General features: G+C 39.0%; 1 protein-coding gene across 4 annotated transcripts in view; it reads right to left on the bottom strand.

The window, feature by feature from the left end:
• The window catches only part of usp48 (ubiquitin specific peptidase 48), a 31,654-nt gene that overhangs the window by 13,765 nt on the left and 1,139 nt on the right, over positions 1 to 16,750 (bottom strand). For all 4 annotated transcript variants that reach the window (XM_030729924.1, XM_030729923.1, XM_030729922.1 and 1 more), the window contains 8 exons: positions 16,605 to 16,725; positions 16,300 to 16,441; positions 14,126 to 14,253; positions 12,261 to 12,385; positions 4,287 to 4,395; positions 3,755 to 3,888; positions 2,538 to 2,623; positions 1,738 to 1,917 (listed from right to left, as the gene is read on the bottom strand). In XM_030729924.1, the coding sequence (XP_030585784.1) occupies positions 1,738 to 1,917; positions 2,538 to 2,623; positions 3,755 to 3,888; positions 4,287 to 4,395; positions 12,261 to 12,385; positions 14,126 to 14,253; positions 16,300 to 16,441; positions 16,605 to 16,725 (1,025 nt within the window). The remainder of the gene's footprint in view (positions 1 to 1,737; positions 1,918 to 2,537; positions 2,624 to 3,754; positions 3,889 to 4,286; positions 4,396 to 12,260; positions 12,386 to 14,125; positions 14,254 to 16,299; positions 16,442 to 16,604; positions 16,726 to 16,750) is intronic.

The following is a 16,750-nucleotide window of genomic DNA, read 5'->3' as shown; positions in this document are numbered from 1 at the left end:
TGAAAAAAAAAGTTGGTTGTTTTTGGTCTCAAAGATGACCATTAGTAACGAGGATTAAAATCCAGTAGGGCATGCAAGGTCCCCCGGCTCACACCACCAAATGTCCAGGCCCATTTGAAGTTCACCAATGACCATCTGGATGATCCAGAAGAGGTGTGGGAAAAGGTAATGTGGTCAGATGATAACAAAATAAAGCTTTTTGGTATCAACTCCACTCGCCATGTTTGGAGGAAGAAGAAAGATGAGTACAACTCCAAGAATACCGTCCCAACCATGAAGCATGGGGGTGGAAACATCATACTTTGGGGGTGCTTTTCTGCAAAAGGGACAGGACGACTGCACCGTATTGAAGGGAGGATGGGTGGAGTCATGTATTGCGAGATTTTGGCCAACAACCTCCATCCCTCAGTAAGAGCATTGAAGATGGGTCTTTGCTGGGTCTTCCAGCATGACAATGACCCGAAACACACAGAAAGGGCAACTAAGGAGTGGCTCTGTAAGAAGCATTTCAAGGTTCTGGAGTGTCTCCAGACATGGACTCAACAGAAAATCTTTGGAGGGAGCTGAAACTCAATATTGCCCATTGACAGCCCTGAAACTTGAAAGATCTGGAGAAGATCTGTGTCGGCCAAAATCCCTGCTGCAGTGTGTGCAAACTTGGTCAAGAACTACAGGAAACATCAGATCTCTCTAATTCCAAACAAAGGTTTCTGTACCAAATATTAAGTTCTGTTTTTCTACTGTATCAAATACTTATTTTATGCAATAAAATGCAAATTAATTATTTAAAAATTGTACAATATGATTTTCTGGGTCATTTTTTTAGATTCTGTGTCTCACAGTTAAAATGTACCTACAATAAAAATTAGAGACCTCTCCACTCTTTGTAGGTGGGAAAATTTGCAAAATTGTGTATCAAATACTTTTTTTTCTGTATATACAATTATTTGTATTAAAATGCAGGCAATGCCTCAGGCATGTTTTGGTATAACTATTTACAAAACAATCAGCTGTCACAATAATGCCACACAAATTTTTTGTGCCACTCCAAAACACAGTTCCTGTTCACCACAAGACAGAAGGGAACATCATAGGCCTGACATTTCCAGGGTGTGTCACTCTTGTTGTACACCCGGAGACAGTGTTTACCATTTGAGTCTGCCTTTGGTGGCTTTTTGGCAGCATCTGCCTAGTCAAAAAACACACTACACACTAACTACACATTCCATACACATTAAATGTCACAAATCTCCTAAATTTCAAAATTCGCTATGATTATTACTTTAACCCCCATCACCCCCACAACTTTCACCTGTTCCTCAACAACCAAATGCCACATGTTACTATATAATCTTCTGTGGTGCATTTTTCCACCAATAGGAAAGGGGATGCCATGTTTTTTTGTTTTTTTTTCCATTCACAAGCACTTGCAAGTACTCTGAAATATCCCATTTTTTCATTTTTTTCCTGCACAAAACGTGCATCAAAAGTGACGACAATATTCTAGATAAAGCATGGAGTAAATTATTGATCATAACTCTGGTTATTTTGTCTATCAACACAATTTTAAAACTCGTACGTAGTATGAAGTCTGCACTTTCAACACAAGCTGAAATGGATATACAGCAAAGCAGTTGCTCCTGCTGCTACATCATCTTATACTGACAATGTTATTTGGATGCACCGGGGTGTATGTCAACTCCAGAGGGTTAAGTGTCCCCATTTCATACTACTTACCAATGTCCTCTTCGATACCGAGCTGCAGCTTCTTGCCTTCCATCTTTTCAATTTCCTCATCATTGAATTTGTACCAGTCGCCAGTACGAGCATCCTTCACATGGGCAATGTAGTGGCCAGAGTAGGCACTGATTCCCCGGTGAATCAGCACTGCACTCAGTTCATAAACACACTTCTCATCTGAAGAGACAGTTAATTGATCAGCAAGTTAATCTTACACTTTTATAGTCATCTACAAACCTGATGTTTAATGGATACTGGTAATATACTGGAGTGAGACAGTAAACAATGCATTGCCTGGAAAATGTTGCTAACTTAACAGGGTGGACTTGTGATAATAATCCATATGAAGATCTGAAAACCTGCCTTTCTTCCAAAGTCCAGGACTCAGGTCTTTGGCCCTATTCAGACTTGACCTTAAAATGCATCCTGGGTGGCATGGACATGCCCACAAGTGTGAATGTACCCAAGATGGCCTGAGCTGCATATTAGCCACTTTTGCAATGTCTACATACACAAATGTGTCTGGGGCCACTTTAGAGATGTCTATAAGTGTAGACTTACTCAGATTCCAACTGTGTCATGTTAAAGTGCAACTGTCAGACAACAAATGACTTCTTTTTATTTCTAGCAAATTAGGCACCCCAAGTACATTGCTGCCTTCCATATTTGATCTTTGGAGATACATTCTACAACCGGGTGTGCACTAATGTACTGTCAGCATAACTGCCACATGCCAGTGGAACTTGATTACTGAGTCAATATGTGGAATCTCTGTGACACATAGATATTGTTTATACCTTGCTTTCCTTCCAGGAAAGGTCCCATGTCCAACTGTTCTGGAAAGCTGATAAAAGAATTGAGCTTCTTCTTGTGGCCCGTTTGTCTGGAGGAGAAACCACAGTTCAGTAAATCCTCTAATCTCAAACCAGCAGAAGCACCAACAGTTTATTAAAACTGATTGTAAAATTAACATCAGTCTCAATCCAGTGTCTCTTCTCCTTGGTCTAGCGAGTAAACATATTAAGAAAAACAAGAGTAAGTTGCATAATATTTTAACTTTCTGTGCTCGGAAGAATATTTTACTGCAGTGGATTTCTAATAAGTTGCCTACTTTCTTTGGGTGGAGGAAGCTTACTTTGGAATACATCCCACTTGACTAAAACTGATAACTTTGGCTGCATATGGAAACTATTCTTGGATTATACTAAAGGGCACGTGCCCACCATCTTGTCCCAAGAATTTATTACCTCTTAAGACTAGGACTAAAGAAATAATGAAAATACGTAAGACCCCCTAACTTTCTTTGGTTGTTCCTTTTTTTTTTCCAGTAGACTGCACTGCTGAGCTTTTGGGTCGTGTTCTGTTCTTAAAAATGAAAATTAATAAATATATTTTTAAAAAATAAACTAATTTTTTTTTCTTTTTTAGAAAACTACAGTCACTTTAACTGAGATTTGCATGAGATGGTTCTCTTTCCAAGGTGAGCTACTCTGTTTTAATGCTGAGTGTTTTTACTTTAGACAATAGAAGTGGTGGATGCAGCTACTACAACATATTCCATTGGTTTTTAAAGTGCTGTTCTGTCTTGAGTCTTGAGATCAGTGATTCCACCTGATCTGACAAGGAAGGGTGGGTTTGACTGTGAAATAGTTCACTTAGCTAAGGACTGACAAGTCATTAGCCAATTAGCTTTACATATAATCCTACCTTTTAAAACATAATATGCCCAGCATCTCAAGGCTAAATTTTTCTTTCACTGTGATCCAAAATGAGTGACCAGCACACAAACTCAGCAGTAAAGTTTTTACAGAGGTCAATTCAGAAACTTAATTTTTCCATAGACCTTTATAGGACCATAAGTGTTTTTGAAACTACAGCTACTGTCATCTGGTGGCAGGTTTAAGGCACTTCCACATTAGGCCTAATTTTCCTGACCCGGATGCGACATTGTTTTCTACTGTCTATGATTTTTACACATAGAATACAATACAGTGGTGGCAGAGTGGTGGCTGACCTATCAAAGACAAAGCGCATGAGCTGCAGGTTGAGGGTTGGAGGAAGGCTGTGCAGCCTGATCCTTCGGGTGGCATTCTGCTTACTCTGACAGCTCTCACAGAAGTAGCGATTCTCCCCTTCCAGCTTCTCCTCCTCCAAAGTGAGGTGCAAGGAAATCATTAAAAACAACAACACAAAACTAAAGAGAAGCCAGAACATTACACACCAATTAAACTATGGGGTACACGTACACACAAACAAAAAACAACTATTTTAATTCAAACTGGACAGATAAAATAGTTATTCTGTGTTGGACATATTAAATGAACTGATACAAAAAAAAAAAAAAATCACCTATGTAAAAAGCATGTCACATTATTTTGTGGTATACTTTCAACACAGACATCAGTGCTTTCTAAATGTGTATGTCCTGTGCTTCTGTTTCTTCTTATGCTGGGGTATTAATTGTTGACATACACAACATAATGCAATACACTCATCTACAGTGATTTGCTATAGCAGATTTAAGGACAATGAGTGTGGTAAGTTACCTTTAAGAACTCTGTAACACACTCAGTGAGGTTCTTGTGGCCCTGGATGTTCAGCTCCAGCTCATAGAACCGGGATGGAAGAGCAGATGATCGTCCACACTGGTTACACCTGATGAATAACCACACCAAAAAAAATCTGCATTTCCACCTGCTTTATAGATAGTGTATAATTACTTTGTCAGTTGCATAATTTTTGAAAGTTTTTTGAGTTTCGAAATGTCATGTGAGTTTATAAAAAAAAAAAAAGTCCTAAACTCTTCCACATTCTTGGCTTGTAACACTTAAAAAGCATTCCCATTCTTTAAACCAAAACCATAAAACTCCTGAGTACCTCTGAATGATTTATGAAGCAATCCAAATGCTGAATCTAATTTAAAAAAAAGAAAGAAAAGAAAAATATTGTTGGCTGCTAGTGCTACCCAGCAGCCTCCTGGAGTAGAATCTTAAGATGGCACAAATCCCCTTATGTACTAGTTCTAGAACTTAGATCTTAATGAGGTGCATACGAGTCTTAGGAACTTTATTCACCATATCAATTCAAAAGCAAATGGGTAAGAAAGAACCAGGAACAAACTTTTAACCATTAGAGAAAAAAATTATTCGTAACCATCTCAAAGACATATCTTTATTATATTATCTTTATTTAGACTCTGACTCTCTGGTTGATTTTTCTGAGTTAACTTATAGTTGCTTCCTCCAAGCCATCAACTTATCTATTATATCCCATTCCTATAAGATGACTCAAAGAAGTCATCTGTTGATTAATGCTTCAATCTTAAATATGATCGATCTTTATTAATTGGTTACATACCACAGGCCTGTAAGGTGGCAGTAATTAAGCCATTACTTAAAAAGCCATCATTTGACCCAGTTGTCTTAGACTAATCTCCAACCCTCCTTTTATCTCAAAACATTCTTGAAAGAATAGTACTAAAACAGATAACTTCATCTACAGAAAAATGGTTTATTATAAAAGTTTCCATTATGATTCAGAATTCATCACAGTATAGAAACAGCACTAGCAAATGACCTTACAAATGATCTTAAGGCCTCTGGCAGTGGACTCATATGTGTTTGTCTTACTTAACCTCAGTGCAGCTTTTGATACTGTTGACGACAATATTTTATTACAGAGCTGTAGGTATTAAAGGTATCAGATCTATCTAATAGATTCCAATTTGTTCAATCAATGGGGTATTCTTCACATACTAAGGTTAAATATGGAATTCCACAGGGTTCTGTACTAGGACCAATTCTCTTTACATTATACATGCTTCTCCTAGGCTGTATATTAGAAAGCATTTCATACATTTTCAGTGCTATGCAGATGATACCCAGTTTTATCTATGAAGCCAGATGACACACACCAATTAATTAAACTGCAGGAATGTCTTAAAAACATAAAGGCCTGGATGACCTCTAATTTACCACTTCTAAATTCAGATAAAATTGAAGTTACTGTACTTCACCCTACAAACATTTGAAACATGATATCTAACCAGATAAAATCCTTCTCACATTCAAGGTCTTGAATAATCAGCCCCCATCTTATCTTAAAGACCTCATAGTATCATATTACTGTACTAAATAGAGCACTGTTCTCTCAGACTGCTGGCTTACTTGTGGTTCCTAGGATACTTAAGAGTAGAGTGGGAGGCAGAGCCTTCAGCTTTCAGGCCCCTCTTCTGTGGAACCAGTTCCTAGGATTTAGGAGACACACACCCTCTCTATTTTTAAGATTAGGCTTAAAACTTTCCTTTTTGATCAAGCATACAAGTTAGGGCTGGATCACGTGACCCTGAGCCCTCTGTTAGTTATGCTGCAATAGGCCTAGGCTGTTAGGGGGTTCCTACGATGCACTGAGTATTTCTTTTTTACTCAACTCTTTTCACTCTGTGTTTATACACCACTCTGCATTTAATCATTAGTTATTATTCATCTCTGCCTCTGTTTCAAAGCATGTCTTTTGCCTTGTCTCCCACCTCTCACCCCAAACTGGTCATGGCAGATGACCCTGAGCCTGGTTCTGCTGGAGGTGTCTTCCTTTTAAAAGGGTGTTTTTCCCTTCTCATTGTTGCCAAATGCTTGCTCACTGGGGGGCTGTTTTGATTGTTGGGTTTTTGCTGTAACAATTGTATGGTCAATACCTTACAATTTAAAGTGCCTTGAGGTGACAGTTTGTTGTGATTTGGCACTATATAAATAAAAAGGAAATTAATTTAGTAAGTGATAAAATCACAAGAAATATAAACCACTGAGATAACTGTAACTTTCTGTGATTGTATTATGGTAAGAACTAACTTGTCTAAGATTTTTAGTCAATGCATCTATGGTATCTGGTATTTGAAAATCCTAGGTCACATCTTTTTCAAGTTATGGTGTTCACAAAGATGAAAATTGGGTGAGGAGATGACAATACCCCATCAGCCTTTTTTGGCTGTGGGGTAAAAAACTATACTAAACCACACTTATAAAGCAGCAAACTTGTAATAACATAACAAAAAAAACAGTCTCTCTGTGTGTAACAAGACAACTTCCTCTCTGCAAAAGCCTATTCTTGTCTTCCATATTGTTGTACTTTGACAGGACCTAGCCAATTATAAGACACATTATAAAAGAAATTTAGCACACTCAAAAGTAAATTTCCTGAGTCTTAATTACTGTACAGTTTTACGTGAAAGAACATAAAGGCTATTCTATCCAGTTTTCACAATTGTAAGTGAGTTGTCAAGCCTTGGCTCACAACTGGTGTTCAAACTACATTTCTGTCAGGTTATCAAGGTGACAGACTGATGGAAAATTTGATTTTCAGCAAAGAAGATATGTACAAGGTGCCATGACATAATGCAGCAAGAGTTTTGACATAAAATCTACACAGTTTTTGTATTTGCTACTCTCAGAAAATGGCATAGCACTGAAAAAAGAGACATCAGATTTTGAATGATCTCACTAAAGTCAGAAGCTAATTTTTCAGGGTTTTAAAAACAGAATTGATGATTCGTGGAAGGACTGACCACCAATTCAATTCAATTTTATTTGTAAAGCACCAAATCCCAACAAACAGTCATCTCAAGGCACTTTGTATTACAGGTAAAGACCCTACAATAATACAGAGAAAACCCAACTGTCAAAATGACCCCCTATGAGCAAGCATTTGGCGACAGCGTGAAGGAAAAACTCCCTTTTAACAGGAAGAAACCTCCAGCAGAACCAGGCTCAGGGAGGGGCAGTCATCTGCTGCAACTGTTTGGGGCTGAGGAGAGAGAGACAGGACAAAAGGCATGCGCTGTAGAAGAGAGACAGAGATTAATAATAATTAATTAAATTAAATGCAGAATGAAGTATAAATAGTGTAAAAAGAGGTGAATAAAAAGAAACATTATGGGAACTCCCCCAGCAGCCTAGGCCTATAGCAGCATAACTAACTTTTAACTTTATCAAAACTATAAACTATAAACTTTATCAAAAAGGAAAGTTTTAAACCAATTCTTAAAAATAGAGAGGGTGTCTGTCTCTCGAATCCAAATTGGGAGCTGGTTCTACAGAAGAGGGGCCTGAAAGCTGAAGGCTCTGCCTCCCATTCTACTCTTAAGTATCCTAGGAACCACAAGTAAGCCAGCAGTCTGAATAAAAGATAGGAGTAGTCTTTGGTTCTCTCGCAAGCTGTCAGCCTTACTGCAGCAAAAAAAAAAAAAAAATAGTTAATGGTGTAAAGCACAGCAAACGGGGAAAGAGAATGACTGGCTTGCTTATCACCAACTTTGCAATAAAGCAACACAATGAGTGTGTCAAAGTCTATTTAAAGATCAGTTTACACAAAGTGCAAAGCAGTTGGAGAATAAGCTTTCAGCTTCACCCCATCTCGTATAGAGGATAACATTATACTAATGGATTAAGTGCTAATAGCTAACTTTTTAATGAACATTTTACAAATGTTGGCTGTGTTTCTGCTTCCATATCTGCAAGTTCAGATAATAGTTCACAACTCTTGAACTCACCTAAACCATCATGTGCAGTGGTATTCTTAATCAGTTTCAATCTGGCCTTCACCCCATTCCTCAGAAAATTTATTTTCAACTGATTAAAGAATATGAGGTTAGGAAGGAATTGCTCTCCTTAAATTCTAAAAAAAAAAAAAACGTCAGGCCTAGATGGACTTGCCCCATTATTCTTTAAAACAATTGCTGTTTTAAAAAAAATCAAACAAACAAAAAAAAAAAACCAGCCGCTCCGATTATTGCAGGACCATTGACAAGCACTTTCAAATCTCTTAACAGCAGAAATTCCTGCTGAAAGCTGCAATTGTTCATCCTCTTTTTAAGGGTGGTAATCAAGTTGTTAATTGCTATATATCTATATACATTCTTCCATGTGTATCAAAGGTTTTTAAGAAACTTGTAAATAAACAACTAATTGACTATTTGTTGATCATGTCATCCTATTACAAAAATTCGATTGTATCGGAATTTCAGGTCAGTCACTGACATGATTTTCTAATTATCTTTTTAACAGGATGCAGCAAGTAAAGCTTGATTCTCATGTTTCACAGCTGCTTCCTGTTCATACTGGTGTGCCTCGGGGCTCAGTTCTTTTTTTCGATTTTTATTAATTATATTCCACAGTCTGTAACTGGGGCTTCAGTCCATCAATATGATGATACAATTTTATATGCAACCGGCCCCACTGCTGATGAGGTTGTAAAGTCAGGTAAATTAGGAAAAGGTGGAAGACCTCCAGGTAGGGGCATTGGAGCAGGACTAACATGCTCATGCCTTCTAAGAAATACAGCTGGCCTTTACTGAGCTGAATTTGCTTTTAAATTTTAAATGTTGGATTTTATCACTATAGGGGGTGATACTGTTGATGTTGCTTTATCTTTTTCATATTATATTAATGTATTGCAATTAAAGCTCAATGTGAGACTTGGTTACTTGTACAGAAATTGTTCTTCATTTACATTGGCTGCAAAATATATCACTGTTGGAAAAAACTATACTCCTTTATTTGATTATGGAGATATAGTATTATAGACATGCATGTAAAATACTCTTCATAAGTTGGATACAATTATTGTCAGCTTTATTCTCAGGTTAAATGGCCCTCTTTACATACTTGCCCTTATCGTCACTGGTTTACTCTCATATACAGTGCCTGAAAAAACTGAAAAGTGGGGCGTGCAATATTATTCGGCCCCTTTACTTTCAGTGCAGCAAACTCACTCCAGAATTTCAGTGAGGATCTCTGAATGATCCAATGTCGTCCCAAATGACTGATGATGATAAATAGAATCCACCTGTGTGTAATCAAGTCTCCGTATAAATGCACCTGCTCTGTGATAGTCTCAGGGTTCTGTTCAAAGCGCAGAGAGCATCATGAAGACCAAGGAACACACCAGGCAGGTCCAAGATACTGCTGTGGAGAAGTTCAAAGCCGGATTTGGATACAAAAAATATTTCCCAAGCTTTAAACATCTCAAGGAGCACTGTGCAAGCAATCATATTAAAATGGAAGGAGTATCAGACCACTGCAAATCTACCAAGACCCGGCCGTCCCTCTAAACTTTAATCTCAAACAAGGAGAAGACTGATCAGGGATGCAGCCAAGAGGCCCATGATCACTCTGGATGAACTGCAGAGGTCTACAGCTGAGGTGGGAGAGTCTGTCCATAGGACAACAATCAGTCGTACACTGCACAAATCTGGCCTTTATGGAATAGTGGCAAGAAGATATTCATAAAAAGTCTCGTTTAAAGTTTGCCACAAGCCACCTGGGAGACACACCAAACATGTGGAAGAAGGTGCTCTGGTCAGATGAAACCAAAATCGAACTGTTTGGCCACAATGCAAAACGATATGTTTGGCGTAAAAGCAACACAGCTCATCACCCTGAACACACCATCCCCACTGTCAAACATGGTGGTGGCAGCATCATGGTTTGGGCCTGCTTTTCGTCAGCAGGGACAGGGAAGATGGTCAAAATTGATGGGAAGATGGATGGGGCCAAATACAGGACCATTCTGGAAGAAAACCTGTTGGAGTCTGCAAGAGACCTGAGACTGGGACGGAGATTTATCTTCCAACAAGACAATGATCCAAAACATAAAGCCAAATCTACAATGGAATGGTTCACAAATAAACATATCCAGGTGTTGGAATGGCCAAGTCAAAGTCCAGACTTGAATCCAATCGAGAATCTGTGGAAAGAGCTGAAGACTGCTGTTCACAAACACTCTCCATCCAACCTCACTGAGCTCGAGCTGTTTTGCAAGGAAGGATGGGCAAGAATTTCAGTCTCTTGATGTGCAAAACTGATAGAGACATACCCCAAGCGACTTGCAGCTGTAACTGCAGCAAAAGGTGGCGCTACAAAGTATTAACGCAAGGGGGCCGAATAATATTGCACACCCCACTTTTCAGTTTTTTTATTTGTTAAAAAAGTTTAACACATCCAATAAATTTCATTCCACTTCACGATTGTGTCCCACTTGTTGATTCTTCACAAAAAATTAAAATTTTATATCTTTATGTTTGAAGCCTGAAATGTGGCAAAAGGTTGAAAAGTTCAAGGGGGCCGAATACTTTCACAAGGCACTGTATAAAAACCTTTTGGGTAATTCACCTTCATACTTATGTCAGTTACTGCAACCGGTGTCTGTTACGAGATACAACATCCCATCTTCACAGTATTTATTATTAAAGAGTCCGATGACCAAGTCTCGTTTTGGCTCGATGGCATTTGCTTTTGCTGCTCTGAATGACTGGAACTTGTTTCAGAAAACATTGAGGCTGACGTTTGTTTTAGTTCCCATTTTTAAAGAGTCATCTGAAAAACTTTTTCAAGGATGTCTGTAGATGTTTTATTACTTAGTGTGGTTACTATGATTTCATGATTTTCGTTTGTTGTCAGGGTTCTAGCCAGGGGTTGATCACCCAGCACTGCGCCATGCTGAGGTCGTCTTGTGCTGGTCTGAGAATTTCACCAGTTCGCTATCGAACTGTTCTATCACTGCAATTAGCAAGCAGGCGTACACTCCGCACTCTCCACATATGCCACCCCATCGCCGATACCAGACTAATTTTTTTTCCCCCCTCTGGCTAGATTGCTGGACTATAGTATTATTTCACTGCAATTTGCAATCTATCACCAGCTTCGGCCAGCTTTGTTCACAATGTGCACGCACGATCTTGCAACGGTCCTGTTCACGCTTGATTTTGCAGGGCAAAATAGTGACCAGCGTGAAACCGAAGGGGGAAGTAGAGGAAAAAGGGAGCTCCAAGGACAATTTTGGGTTTCCTATTAAACATAAATTCCCAGGAGCCTGTCTTGTTTTTTGTCTTCGTTGACTCACAAGAATAACACAAACGTGTTGCTTGAGGAATGTTTATTAATAATAATAGCTGCAGGTAAACTTGCATCTTATTTTCAGAAGATTGTACAGACTAGAGGGATCCACACTCCCTATTGCCATCAAGTCACATGGTCCATTCAGATTCAGGTGCCTTCTTTGACCAGTAGGACAAACCATTATCACAGAATATTATATACAAAATATTATCTAACTTTTATCTAATTAGCTAATGCTAATTAGCCACCACCCCCAACAGAAATGCGCACCAGGCTGAAATTCTTTTTCTGGCTAGAATCCTGTGTTTTGTTTTGTATATTGTTTTGCTATTCGTTGTTCTGTATTGTTTGTTTGATTCTCCCTATTCCTTTACCCTCAAAAGGCTTTGCCTTTTGCCAGGCTGCAGTTGTAAATAAGAAGCTTTCTTAATCTGTTTGCCTGGTTAAATAAAGGTTTAAATAAAAATAAATAAAAAATGTGAAAAGAAAAAAGTTACTGGTGACCTATCATATCCCTTTAAAGTTTTGAAGTGCATCACAGATGTGGAAAAGAAGAAAAAAAAAACAATCACACTCACTCCCACACAAACAATACTTAGTTAAAGAAGTTTAAGTACTAAGAGGCCTTACATTGTAACATAGGAGAACTGTCCACAGAACTGCTGCTGAATGACATTCCGCAGGTTGGGGTTCTTCTGCTTGGACAGTGTATCCTCCAACAGAGACAAAAAAAGCTTTGAGAACTCCTGGGCATCCTGAAAATAAAGGGTCTGAATTCAGTGCTCTGTAGAGAAACCAAGCCTGCAATAATAAACATATTGTGTAATCCTGAAAACTAGTTAGAAAAAAAATTGTCAATTTGTTAACATTTGGTCAGATTTTAAGAATTTGGGAACTGGTACTTTAAATGTGTGCGACTTTTGCAAAACTCTACAAAGTTGTCAGACAATTCTGGGGAAGACCCAAACAAAGGAAACCTACTGAAATACAGTACTGTGCAAAGGCTTGAGCCACCCCTCTTTATGTTTTGCTAGGAAAATCGGAAATGGGTTCAGTAATTTATTGAAATGTGCAAACAGGGAAATACAGCGAATAAGGCAAAAACAGGTACAACAATCACTGTTGTACCTGTCCTGACCACCACCATATGCACAAAAGACAATCAGAAGCAAAAATGTCAAATTTGGACTCATCATTCCTGACCACCTGTTGCCACTGATTTTTAGTCCAGTTCTTATGTAATTTGGCATCCATTTTCTTTGCTTATCCAATTCAGGGTCACAGGGAGGGGTAGTGGGAGGGGGAGGCTAGAACCTATCCCAGCCACCATAGAGTGTAAGGCGGGGTACACCCTGGACAGGTTGCCACTCTGTCGGAGGGCCAACACGGAGAGTCTCACAGTCAAAATCGAACCTATAGTGCAATTTATAATATCCAATTAACCTAACCCCACTAACTACATGTCTTTGAACTGTGGGAGGAAACCAGAGTACCTGGGGAAAACCCATACAGATACAGGGAGAAAATGCAAACTCCATACAGAAAGGCCCTGGCCATATGTTGGATTTGAACCCAGGACCTTCTTGCTGTGAGGCAGCAGTGCAAACCACCAGTAATTTGGCACACTTCAGCTTTTTTCCCCGTTTTCCATAAGAATGGCTTCTTGACATTTGTCCTGTCTTTTAAGGATGTGACTTTCACATGCTGTCCATTTGCTATAGATATTTTTCAGGCCTGAAATTACTTCTTTTGTCCTCCACTTGTCTAGTTTCCTCCTTTTTTTGTAAGGATACACTGCTCAACATGCTGACATATGCTTGGATGATTCATAGGTCAGTGTTAAGTGACTTAAACAAAAAATGGTCGGGTACAAGGACTGGACTTGAAAATGAGTGAAAAAGCAGCCAGTGTGCAATGAGAAAAGAAAAACACACACACACACACACACACACACACACACACACACACACACACACACACACACACACACACACACACACACACACACAGCTGGCTACCTTAATGACTCTATTCACCATATCAATCCAAAAGCAACTAGGTAAATAAGATCAAAGAATAAGAAATGCTTGAATCATAATAAATATCAATCACTGATAATACTGTCCCTTTCTGTGATTGGCATTATTAGGGTAATAACTAACTCGTCCAATATTTTTGGTCGATGCATCTACGGCACCAATAACTCATTCTCGAGTTCACGTTCACAAGGTTGAAAATTTGACTGCCTGCCCACCCGGCGGGGTGATGGTACCCCATTAGTCTTTTTAGGCTGAGGAGTAAAAGCTTTAAAAAACCTTCAAAAAGCCTCAAGAATGATTGCAAGGTAACCTTAAAAGATTACAACTGTGGCTCCTTGGAACCAAAATAATGAAGGGTGAATCAAGACTTTTGCACAGTACTCTAAACATCCAGTTATTTCTCAAAATGTCAAGTGTAATAATGAAATATTTTCTCAGGTTTATGCCTGGATGTACCTGTTGCTGCCCTGTGTCCAAACCAAGTGCTTTCACCAGCCCTGAAGGGTCGATGTACTTTCTGTTGCTATTCTGCAGGAGCGCAAAAAGATACTGTAGATGCTCACAGATGGACTGGGGTTCGTAATCTGCAATAGAGAGAGATGCCTATTGGACAGGATGATAAGCCTTCACAATATATGTGAATTATTGAAAAATGCATTCAGAACACTTAAAGTTACCAATTCCCCTGATCACAAATCATAAATGAGTTCTAGTCCACAAGAGTCTTTGCCCTTATGCACATTTTATAGAAGAACGCTTGAATTTTGCTGGTTATGACTGAAATTCCTGAACATAGAAAGCTGGTCATAACAGAAATGGAGTGGCATTTAGAGAACACTAGAACACTTTTCTACTCTTACTGACTCCTTAAAGCAGGGGTGCCGAAACCCATGTCAAAAATAACATACAATTTGGCCCTTTAAGTTACTTTTTTAACATTTCGCCTTCCCCTCCAATTAAGAGGGTTAAACGAAATGTCAGAAAAGTTACTGAACCCCGCGTTGCCCCAGTGTATCCATTGGAGTGTGAGTGTGTTTGTGAATGTTAGATAAAAAGCGCTTAGTCATAAATAAAAGCACTGTATTTGTGTGTGTGTGTGTGTGTAATTGAGTGAATGAGACTTGTAGAAAGTGCTTTGATTGCTCAAATTGCGTGAAAAGGTGCTGTATAAGTATTAGGGATGTTCCTGGTGACTATTTTCTTAGTCAACTAAATGAGGGGGAAAAATTTGACTAATCGGCTAGTATAAAAGAAACACTCAGATAACAAGTTACACTTTAGAACTATCAAAAAGTGTCTAAACAAAGGCATTTGAAACCATTAATTGCATTTTTTTTGCACTTTAAATGCTGCTTAACTGTGTGGCACTGCGCATTGTGCTTTATGAACACTGCATGTCATCCCTCGCTATATTGCGGTTCTCTTATTGTGGCTTCAGTTTATTGCGTTTAAAAAATATATATATAAATATAATATAAAATTCTGTATTGTGGAGTTTTCACTATATTGGGAGATTTTGCGGGGAATTCATCAGCAAATGAATACCGTACTGTACACAATGGAAACGCAGTACTATATGCCACTACCCCTTGCGCAAGTCTGCCAATGTGAGAGTGTACAAAACACCCTATTGGCTGATGGGTTGGAAGGTGACAACCACGGAACTGTGTTCTGTATCCTGGGTGCCGATTGGCTCAATGACCATAGCATCAGTCTGTTTGCTCTCCCGCGCTGTGCCCAACTGTTCAGTATCTCTCCTTGTATACTTCACATCAACATCTGATCTCTGCGTGTAGTGTAACTCTGCAGTATTGTGTTTTTGTGAAATTATCGTGTTTAAAAGCATATGAAGTGTTTATAAGAGTGTGGAAAAGGTTAATAAGAGTGGGAAGGGTTTATAGGTGTATAGGAAGTTTATAAAGCCTTTAAAATATATATAAATAATAAAATTAATTTTCTTCCACTCATCTGGGGCCAGGCCACAGGGCTGCAGCCTGAACAATGAAGCCTAGACCTCCCTCTCCCCCAGCCACCTCCTCCAGCTTACGCCTGATTCAGACTTCAGCACTGGGTCTTTGTAGAGCTACAATATAACCTACTTAAGTGGCCGATGTTGTTGCAGGCATTTATGCCTGTGCAGGTGTTAATTACCGTGTGGTCGTGTCCCGGTATTTTACATGCGGCGTTGGGCAACAGAAAAATAAAATGCTGGGACTTCTTTCCCTCCTGGGTCTTACTCTTTTTTGGGGTCTTTTGTTTTTTTTTAAGTGCAAACACATTTGTCCATCTATTCTATGCACTTATAGGTCACATAGTGCCAATTTAGAATCTGCCAATTAACCTTATGTACATGTCTTTGGACTTTGAGAGAAAGCCACCATCAGTAGAAACCTATACGGATACAGGAAGAACATGCAAATGTCACACAGAAATGCCCCAGTCAACCAGAACCCAGAACCTTCTTGCTGTGAGCTGACAGTACTAACCATTGCCCAGTGATTTGTGCACTACTTGATGTATATGCACAACAAAGCAAAAACACTTGTCAAAATCAGATTAAAACATGCTGAGTTAACTTGGGGAATAAATAAAAACAAAGATGCACCCCAGTATTTAGGTTTGAGTAATACCAGACTCAGTGTTGTGTTCCTCTGCTCTGGAATTTTGGCACTGATAGAGGCTCCTACGCAGCTCCAAGTTGTGGAACCATACTTGCAGGAATGTGTTGACATAACATGTTGCACCAAGGTTGGTCAACCCAACAAATGTGTTCTAGAAGGGGGGCACAGAGAGAGACAAGCAATAGCACATAGAATTACCTGTATCTTTTTAAATACTTCTTCTACATGTGGCCAAGCTTCCAACGGTCAATCTACAAGCAAGGATGGCTTTTCACTGATTAAAAAAAAGCCTGTGAGAAAATAATTTGCAGTACCTTGTCTCGACGTTCTGAATTTGGATCATCGATACTGTGGAAAGCATTTTCATCAATCTCTCCAAGCCATGCCTGTTCACCAATGCCCACCAGGCAATTGGGATTTCCTTTGCAGTTCCTCCTGGAATAGCAAGTGATGATCATTA

The sequence above is a fragment of the Archocentrus centrarchus genome, chromosome 5 (assembly GCF_007364275.1).
Source record: "Archocentrus centrarchus isolate MPI-CPG fArcCen1 chromosome 5, fArcCen1, whole genome shotgun sequence".
Lineage (NCBI taxonomy): Eukaryota > Metazoa > Chordata > Actinopteri > Cichliformes > Cichlidae > Archocentrus > Archocentrus centrarchus.
This window is presented reverse-complemented; position numbering and strand designations above follow the sequence as displayed.